The sequence below is a fragment of the Lucilia cuprina genome, chromosome 2, assembly GCF_022045245.1.
Source record: "Lucilia cuprina isolate Lc7/37 chromosome 2, ASM2204524v1, whole genome shotgun sequence".
NCBI lineage: Eukaryota > Metazoa > Arthropoda > Insecta > Diptera > Calliphoridae > Lucilia > Lucilia cuprina.
In genome coordinates this window covers 68,279,691-68,290,194 of record NC_060950.1, presented here as the reverse complement: position 1 = coordinate 68,290,194, position 10,504 = coordinate 68,279,691, and the positions used below count along the sequence as shown (strand labels likewise).

The 10,504-nt window shown below is 28.8% G+C and overlaps 1 protein-coding gene across 1 annotated transcript; it reads right to left on the bottom strand.

Moving 5' to 3' along the window:
• Window positions 1-6,193: 6,193 nt before the first annotated feature.
• LOC124421283 lies at window positions 6,194-7,906 on the bottom strand. The gene is made up of 4 exons (XM_046956187.1): window positions 7,903-7,906; window positions 7,653-7,739; window positions 7,223-7,432; window positions 6,194-6,207 (listed from the first exon to the last, which is right to left on the bottom strand). Exons 1-4 carry the CDS (start codon window positions 7,904-7,906, stop codon window positions 6,194-6,196), a joined length of 315 nt encoding a protein of 104 aa, XP_046812143.1.
• Between the last annotated feature and the right edge of the window lie 2,598 nt (window positions 7,907-10,504).

The window sequence follows — 10,504 nt, the reverse complement described above, 5'->3', positions numbered from 1 at the left end:
AACAGAACTAGAACAGAACTAGAACAGAACTAGAACAGAACTAGAACAGAACTAGAACAGAACTAGAACAGAACTAGAACAGAGCTAGAACAGAACTAGAGCAGAACTGAACAAAATAGGTAGTAGTAAACTTTGATGACTGCTTTTGTTATTTTTCAAGAAGAGTCCTTTTGGTATGTACCCAAAGTCTTGAACAAATTACTCTAACTGTAAAGATATTTTGTCTGTAAGATTTATAATATTTCTTTTTGTGCAGTTATATTCATGTAGCCACGTTCGAGACAGTATTATTTTTTTATATTTTTTACACTCAAATGCACAATGAATGGTATTGAAATTTATAACAAAAAAAGAGAAGAAAAAAACAAACCAAAGGAAAAAAACATTTGGTTTTTATGGTCCTTCTACCACACATCTATGTATATGGTAGGTCCCTACTGTATTCACTTAAATATGAACAATACTATATTCATTCAAATGTGTTTGATAGTGTGTATGTGTATCCTTGTTTTATTGTGAATTTTTAAGTACAAGGACATTACTATTATTGTCCTTTACTCCAACATAAACAACAACAACTTAAAGGGTTAACGCATTAATATTAAATGTTATGTGAGTTTACTCGTTTACATTGAATTTAGATGTTTGTAGACGAGTAGTATGATTTCTTAACATATGAGAGTTGAAAGTATATAAAATTAAATTGGAAATCATTTTTTTCTTTTACTTTATTTTAAGATGTTTTACATTAGTATGTAAATATAAAAAAAAATACAAAAAGTCATTTAAAATGTTAGATTTTACATTAGTGGCTAAAACCGTATGTAGGGACAAATAAAAAATCTACAAAACCTAAACGTGCTGACAGGTTTTTTATATGGTATTAAATGTTTTTAGAAAGTGTTAACATTATTTTAAGGGTAGACTTTAATTAATTGTCTAAGTCTAATTCTCAAAATATTATACATAACAAGATCTCAGAAAATATTTCCTTTTCAACAAATGAAAAAAAGTATTTAGAGATCTCTTTAGTACCTGCCCGCACTATTTCCTACAAAAATTCAATTTTTAAATGCCAATAGAAAAAAATCAATTCTGCACCACCATACACCTCATAAAACTTAAAAGTTCAATAGTAATACGCTACATATAGACATTTATTTTCATTCTACAATTACTATAAATTTTATTAAGTAAAAAATAAAAAACCTAATACTAAAGTAAAATAAACTTCTATTTATGACATTTATAAACGTTTCTTACTTATGGACTAAAACAATGAACACCTCCCTTTTCAATATGTACTTGCTACAATGTAGATTAAAAGATATGTATGTATGTGTATGAAAAATGGGTGTAAAATATATAAATTTGAAGTAGTACAATTTGACAATCTTTTTATTATAACAATATGACTTTATTACAAAATGACTTGTAACAACCCATTTCTATACAACGTTTTCTTTATTTTATTATGTCATACAAATAAATAATATCTTTTTCAATGGGTCTAAGGAGGGATGTGAATAAAACTGTTCTACAACTGAACTAGAATATAATAGAATAATATAATGAACTGGAGTAGAACAGAACTAGAACAGAACTAGAACAGAACTAGAACAGAACAAGAACAGAACAAGAACAGAACTAGCACAGAACCAGAACAGAACTAGAACAGAACTAGAACAGAACTAGAACAGATCTAGAACTAGAACAGAACTAGAACAGAACTAGAACAGAACTAGAACAGAACTAGAACAGAACTAGAACAGAACTAGTACAGAACTAGAACAGAACTAGTACAGAACTAGAACAGAACTAGAACAGAACTAGAACAGAACTAGAACATAACTAGAACAGAACAAGAACAGAACAAGAACAGAACTAGAACAGAACTAGAACAGAACTAGAACAGAACTAGAACAGAACTAGAACAGAACTAGAACAGAACTAGAACAGAACTAGAACAGAACTAGAATAGAACTAGAACAGAACTAGAACAGAACTAGAACAGAACTAGAACAGAACTAGAACAGAACTAGAACAGAACTAGAACAGAACTAGAACAGAACTAGAACAGAACTAGAACAGAACTAGAACAGAACAGAACTAGAACAGAACTAGAACAGAACAGAACTAGAACAGAACTAGAACAGAACTAGAACAGAACTAGAACAGAACTAGAACAGAACTAGAACAGAACTAGAACAGAACTGGAACAGAACTAGAACAGAACTAGAACAGAACTAGAACAGAACTAGAACAGAACTAGAACAGAACTAGAACAGAACTAGAACAGAACTAGAACACAGACCAGAACTAGAACAGAACTAGAACAGAACTAGAACAGAACTAGAACAGAACTAGAACAGAACTGGAACAGAACTAGAACAGAACTAGAACAGAACTAGAACAGAACTAGAACAGAACTAGAACAGAACTAGAACAGAACTAGAACAGAACTAGAACAGAACTAGAACAGAACTAGAACAGAACTAGAACAGAACTAGAAACAGAACTAGAACAGAACTAGAACAGAACTAGAACAGAACTAGAACAGAACTAGAACAAAACTAGAACAGAACTAGAACAGATTTAGAACATAACTAGAACAGAACTAGAACAGAACTAGAACAGAACTAGAACAGAACTAGAACAGAACTAGAACAGAACTAGAACAGAACTAGAACAGAACTAGAACAGAACTAGAACAGAACTAGAACAGAACTAGAACAGAACTAGAACAGAACTAGAACAGAACTAGAACAGAACTAGAACAGAACTAGAACAGAACTAGAACAGAACTAGAACAGAACTAGAACAGAACTAGAACAGAACCAGAACAGAACTAGAACAGAACTAGAACAGAACTAGAACAGAACTAGAACAGAACTAGAACAGAACTAGAACTAGAACAGAACTAGAACAGAACTAGAACTAGAACAGAACTAGAACAGAACTAGAACAGAACTAGAACAGAACTAGAACAGAACTAGAACAGAACTAGAACAGAACTAGAACAGAACTAGAACAGAACTAGAACAGAACTAGAACAGAACTAGAACAGAACTAGAACAGAACTAGAACAGAACTAGAACAGAACTAGAACAGAACTAGAACAGAACTAGAACAGAACTGGAACAGAACTAGAACAGAACTAGAACAGAACTAGAACAGAACTAGAACAGAACTAGAACAGAACTAGAACAGAACTAGAACAGAACTAGAACAGAACTAGAAATGAACTAGAACAGAACTAGAACAGAACTAGAACAGAACTAGAACAGAACTAGAACAGAACTAGAACAGAACTAGAACAGAACTAGAACAGAACTAGAACAGAACTAGAACAGAACTAGAACAGAACTAGAACAGAACTAGAACAGAACTAGAACAGAACTAGAACAGAACTAGAACAGAACTAGAACAGAACTAGAACACAACTAGAACAAAACTAGAACAGAACTAGAACAGAACAGTACTAAAAGAAATATATTAGACTTGAAAAATAACTAGATATTGAAAAGAAAACCTAGAGACTGCAGAGTCTGTCAAGGATATTAATATACACTGCTTCGAATTATAATAGTCCTTCGTTCCTTAGGCACCAGCATAGAAATAAATAAATGTTTTATTATTGGCGTATGTATGTTTGAGTTTGGAGTATTTTACTTGCAATTGATGGAGTCGTTTGTTTGCTGTAACTCGTACTAAATTGGAATTCTAGGCAATATACATATACTCGTTTAACATCTAAAAAAAGAACATCTATAAATAACATATTTTGTATGCTTAAGGCAAAAATATTAATGTTTTTTCTTTAACACTTCCTAGCCACCGTCACTCCTTAACGCCCAGTTTCTAACACAAAGCGAAAACTCCAAACACACATACACTGGCGTTCTTGATTTTTAAGTAAGCATGCTGTCAATTTGTTGCGATTTTCTATATGTTTTTTTTTTTTTTGCAATCTCAACAAAAATTTTCTATGGGATTTTTTGTTGTTGTTGTTTTTGGTGTTTTATAACGTGACAGATTTTCACAAGCTTTTAGCTTCATTGTTTCAATGTTTATATATTGCAATTTATAGACAAAGAACAACAATAAAAATTTGCTAACAATATTTTGTTTTATGTTGTTGTATATATTGAATGTATTTGTTGTCTCTGTTATTTTATATAGATATTGAAAGATGTGTTTACTCTTATTGTTGATCCCCAAAGGTGTTTTTAAACTTTTGCATTATTGACATTTACCATGGGATATAACGACGACAAACATTTGTCTGTATATTTATTGGTACTTCTGCTTTTGCAGTCAATGTTGTTGTTGTTGTTTTTGTTTTATTTTGCTGTGTTTTACGATTATTGACTTATAGATGAAGTAATTGATGGTGAAATGAATCAATAATAGATAAATTTTATATTTTCATACATATTGAACAAATACGTTGCTTATAAAGAGAAACAATTGAAACCACAAATATTTAGATAAAAAATTATTAAAATTTCTTAAGCAATTAAAAACGATTTAAATATTTAATTTATTGAAAAAATGAACAAATTTTGTACAAGTTTTCTAAAAAAAATAATTTCGTAGATTATCGTCTCCTTCATCCGTGTTTCTTTTAACTTTCTAGACAGTTGTTTAACTTCCTGTCTGGCCTTAAGGGAAGTCAGCACAATAGGAAACTATATTCCCGTTACCATAGCAAACTATATTGAATACTAATAGCTGCATTACTTCTTTCCGCAAACTCTCCTTCATTGCTGACAGTTACAATTTTTGGAAATTCATTTCAATGCGTTCACACAATTTCATTGCTAAATTTTAAATTCCCCAAACAAGAAAGAAAAACCTATTTAATATTTATTATAATATCCTCTATTTGTCTTCCTCAAAGTGTACATTTCCTTTTTATTTTCTTACTCAATTGACATGTCGTAAATCATGACTATTTCGATAAATTTCTTACAGTTGCGACAATATTTTCGGGTTTTCTTTGCGGTTCCACAAAAAAATAAATAAAAGAATATTTCGTTATTATTCATTTTCATTTTTACCCTCTTTTGTTATGCATTTGCCAATATAGTGTGGCATGCCACATAATCATGACATTTTTTTTTTCTGTGTAATAAATTGCATTTTTCTTCCATTTCCAGGAGGTTAAATCAAATTCATTTGCAACTGTGTGGAAAGATTTTTTTTTCGCTTTCATTTTAACAGTTTTTTATGCAAAAGTGGGAGAAATGTAGAAGTATATAAATATAATATAATATTTGCAAAATTGTACAGACAATTGAACACAAGTGTTTGGAGTATCATTGTTAAGTTCTGTTCTAGTTCTGTTCTAGTTCTGTTCTAGTTCTGTTCTAGTTCTGTTCTAGTTCTGTTCTAGTTATGTTCTAGTTCTGTTCTAGTTCTTTTCTAGTTCTGTTGTAGTTCTGTTCTTGTCCCGTTCTAGTACCGTTCTAGATTTTTTAAGTGTACAAGATTTCTTTACAAAAAAACAAGTTTCAACAAGAGTTAAAATGGATTTGTATTGTGTTGAATGTGTGATTTGCGTGAAAAATTCCATATAATGCTTTTAAAGTTTATTTTTTACATGCTAGGATGAAGGAAAAACTATAATATTACACCGAGGAATATTTCAGCGGCCAAAAAGAAACAAAAACCAATAAATCATAGCAAACGAATGATATTGGGAAATATTAACTCATGAAAAGAGCAATTTTTGGCCGTTAAAATGGTGTTCGTTTCATGTGTTTTTTACAATATATTTTACACAGAAAGGACATGTAGTAGTCAAATAAAAGGAAGCAACCAATGTCACTTGAAATCAATTGTATAAAACTATAAAAAAACAACTGACAAATAGCACTGATGAAACAATTTGTCTAAAGGAAATGCAAACGCACTAAAATTTTATGTTTAAAGAGAAAAAAACTCAGCAAAATTTACAACACATCCGCTGGTGTTAAATTTGATTGAAATTTTAAATTTACTTATATTTTCTCTCTCTCTTACACTTTTAGGTCCCGATCATCCCAATTATCGTGGAAATTTGGATTCTAAATCAACTTTACAGCACGATGCCAACTCTTTGTCTCTAGAAAATAATGAAGTGTATGGTGCAGCTAATGTCTTAAAAACTCATTTAATGGATTTTATAATCATTTACCTGTTTAAACAATTAGTCACTTATATCTGCACACATTATGTGTAGCAATTATAAATAATTTTTAATTAATTTACACTTAAATTCAATTAAAATATAAAAGCAAAAACAATAATAACAATAAAAACAAATTAATTTTAAACCGATTTACTTATAGACGCACATTTTGTTTGAAATATTTAATTCTTCTTTTGTAATAAAAACGTGGAATTTTTAATTTTAAATTAAAATATTTTAATTTATGGAAAAACGAAAACAAAAAATGACGAAACCAGTGATTAAATAATGTCTAGTATAGAATTTATTTTGTAATCACAAATAAAATAAAAGAAAAAATTACTTAACATTCTCTAGTAATTTTAAACTAAGTTGTAAGATTTTTAAGATTATTGTGTAAATAAGAATATAAATGTATTTTAAGTTTATTAAGTACATATAATTAAATAGCAACAAATTATTTTTAAAGTATTTTCATTTATCTTTGTAAAAAAAGTACTTTTTATCCACCAGGTAATTTAGTTTTTTTTTCAGTTCTAATTCAGTTCTAGTTCAGTTCTAGTTCAGTTCTAGTTCAGTTCTAGTTCAGTTCTAGTTCAGTTCTAGTTCAGTTCTAGTTCAGTTCTAGTTCAGTTCTAGTTCAGTTCTAGTTCAGTTCTAGTTCAGTTCTAGTTTAGTTCTAGTTCAGTTCTAGTTCAGTTCTACTTCAGGTCTAGTTCAATTTTAATTTTCTATTTTATCTTCAATATTATTTAAATTCTATATCTTTAAAACATTATTATTATCATTTATTCAATATGCATTTAAGTCCATGGAAAAAATTCCTTTTCATTTATAAAATCTAAAGTAACACAGAAGAAATGTTGTCAACTTTTCTTGTAATTCAAATTTAAATTGTATACCGTCCTTTTGGTCTTAGAACATTTTTATTCAAATTTATTTTTATACACTATGACATCTTATTTTAAGTAGATTTTCTTATCAGATTCTATGAAATATTTACTTTTTTTGTTATTATTATTATTTGTGCGTTTAAAGTAAACTCACCTTGATGACTATAATGCTCTCTGACACCACTATAACGATCCTGTTGATGTTGTTGCTGTGTATTCCATAATGTTGATGTTGCACCGATATATACATTATTTAATGTTGTTTGTTGCTGCTGTTGTGGTAAATCCATTTTTGATTTAGTTCTTTGCAATTTATGATTGTAGTTGTTATTATTGTTATTCTGTTGAAAGTTATAACGTTGTTCTGTTCGGTATCGAAGCAATAAAAGCCAGCAGAGGAAGTTTGTAAAGAAATATAAATAGAAAAGGAAACCAAATGCATTTTAATGGTATTAGTAATAGTAGTCATACGTTTGTATGTTGATGCAAGATTATTTTAAGAAAAACTGTAACCATACGCACATATATACATACACTTATACATTTATAAATGTATATGCATTTAAACACATTTACATACATACCTTTATGGTATTTGGTTACGAACATGGGTACAGTGTTAGTTGAAACAGTTGGAGCTAAAGTTGTTACAGTTGTGGTTTGAGGAATGTCTAAAATGGAGCAAAAAATACCAAACAAAAGTGGGGGTATTAATAGTGAAAATGTATAAAAAGAAAAGTTTTTTTGTATATTTATAAAAAGAATAATGAAACAAACTGCTAAGGTCTTAAAGTTTTATTTTTTTCTGGTTTTATTTAAATGGGATGAATATACGCATTTTTAAATATTGTGTGAAAGAATTGGTTAATTTTAAATACTTGAATTCTTTCTTTATGTTTGATCCAAAAACCATTTCAAAAAATGTAAGGGAAAAATCTTTGAGAATTAGAGTCAACTTTCTTCTTCAGTTTTAAATAAGATATATTATACATAGTTCTATTCTGGTTCTGCTTTGGTTCTATTATAGTTTTGTTCTAGTTCTCTTCTAGTTCTGTTTTAGTTCTGTTCTAGTTCTGTTCTAGTTCTGTTCTAGTTCTGTTCTAGTTCTGTTCTAGTTCTGTTCTAGTTCTGTTCTAGTTCTGTTCTAGTTCAGTTCTAGTTAAGTTCTAGTTCAGTTCTAGTTCAGTTCTAGTTCAGTTCTAGTTCAGTTCTAGTTCAGTTCTAGTTCAGTTCTAGTTCAGTTCTAGTTCAGTTCTAGTTCAGTTCTAGTTCAGTTCTAGTTCAGTTCTAGTTCAGTTCTAGTTCAGTTCTAATTCAGTTCTAGTTCAGTTCTAGTTCAGTTCTAGTTCAGTTCTAGTTCAGTTCTAGTTCAGTTCTAGTTCAGTTCTAGTTCAGTTCTAGTTCAGTTCTAGTTCAGTTCTAGTTCAGTTCTAGTTCAGTTCTAGTTCAGTTCTAGTTCAGTTATAGTTTAGCTTTAGTTTAGTTTAAGTACTGTTCAATTTTTTGACAAATTTCTCAAAGACTTTTTTTGCGATCGAAATGTTATCTTATTCTGTTATTTCTTCTATAGCTATTTTCTATTTATATGTGTGTGTGTTTATTTGAGTGCAAAAATGGGTATGAATTACAACCGATTATTTCTTATATACCCCGTAATATTTTGTTGTGTTTTATTATAAATCATTTAACCTACATGCATATGTATGTTTTCTTTTACTTATGCTTTTTTATTTTACTCAAAACCTTAAAATACAATATGAAATTTAAATTTATATTTTTTAACAAATAATCCCCCAAAAAAGATATTTAAATGAAATCTTGTTGACAATTCAGCTTCTTAGAATTTGTAATTGTAAAACTTAATGCACCCTGTTATTTATAACTTATATGTATTTTTATGCAGGGTACTAAATATAATTTGTAAAAAAAAACACTAAATATATTAAAGAAAAAACAGACATATATATATAAATATCAATTATTATAATTAATTTAATACTTAATGCATCTATTTTATAATAAGACCAGTTGTTTAATATAAATGAAGTAAATAAAATAAAAACAAATTACATTTTAAGTATGAAGGCTATTAAAGAAAGGAAATAAAATAAAAAGTATGAAAAAATTCTTAAAGAAACACAAATAAATTATATAAAATAAAGGACTAATAACTATAAATAAATTGCAAGTAAAATGAGTTTTATTAAGGGATTATAGAGGTAAGTTTTTATTTATATATAATTTCTAAGAAGTAGTTGTCGACTATATAATTCAACTGTACACTTGACTTTTTGTAAGAAAAAAAAAGCTCTCATGTACAGGTACTTATATATTTAATTATTTTTGTTGCATACTTTGTGGAATTTCATTTAACATTTAACTTTTAAAAGCCACTTATTTTCATATAAACTTTTGTTTTATTTAACAAGAAACAAAAAAGCTGAAAGAAGACAAATAGCGGCAGCAACAAACAGTGGGAATAGCTACAACAGCAACAATAACAATGACGTAACGTTAAATAAGAAATATATGAAGAAGAATAAAAAAATTACAACAAACAAAACACTTCATTCTCATAATACTCATACACTGTTACTTAACAAACACATTAGTTAAGTACCACTTCCGTTTCCCTTGTGTCAACTATATACATACATACAAACCTACATACATAGTATGTACACAACACCACACACACACACACTGACACACATGCATATGCATGTGAAACTTGTGTGTTTGCGATTCTACATGTTAATATTTAAACAAGAATAAAAAATATTCTCTCATACTTTTACACTACGGCTAAATGTATTTTCTTTTTCTATTTGCATACAGGACGTTTGTTTTGTCCTTAATAGGTTGTAGGGTGGTGTTGGTGTGGTAAGGAGTAAAAGGTAGTTTATTTGTCGAACAAACAAACAACCAACCAGTCAGGCAGGGAGGCAACCAACCAACATGCACATCATGTTGTTACCTTTTGCTTGCATTTTAACCGCTACTACTGCTGTACAAGCAAATGAGAGTGAAAGTATGTAGGCAGTTTGAAAAGTTATTTGAAATTCATGAAGTGCTAGTGGTTTCCTATAAACTAGAGAAATTGTCTGTAAAGAAGAGAAACTTACTTTTCCGAAAGTTTCCTTAGAGAATAGAAATTTATTAAATTTTTTTTTCGATAGTTATTTATAAAAAAAAATAAAATTTCAAATTTCTTTTTTTACGAAAGAGAAATTTTTGAAAAATTACAATAAAAAAATTTATTTTCGAATATTTTTAATAACGAAGAGACATTTTCGAACACTTTCTATAAAGAAGACATATTTTCTTTAACAAAACAAGTAAGAGTGCTATATTCGGCTGTGCCGAATCTTATATACCCTTCACCATAGTGTATTTTAAACATAATTGATCTTACAGTCTAGTTAATAAAAACATT

Coding starts and splice junctions, on each gene's coding strand:
- LOC124421283 (XM_046956187.1), bottom strand. Junction 7,433..7,652: donor CGTAACCAAATACCATAAAG/GTATGTATGTAA, acceptor GATACCGAACAG/AACAACGTTATAACTTTCAA.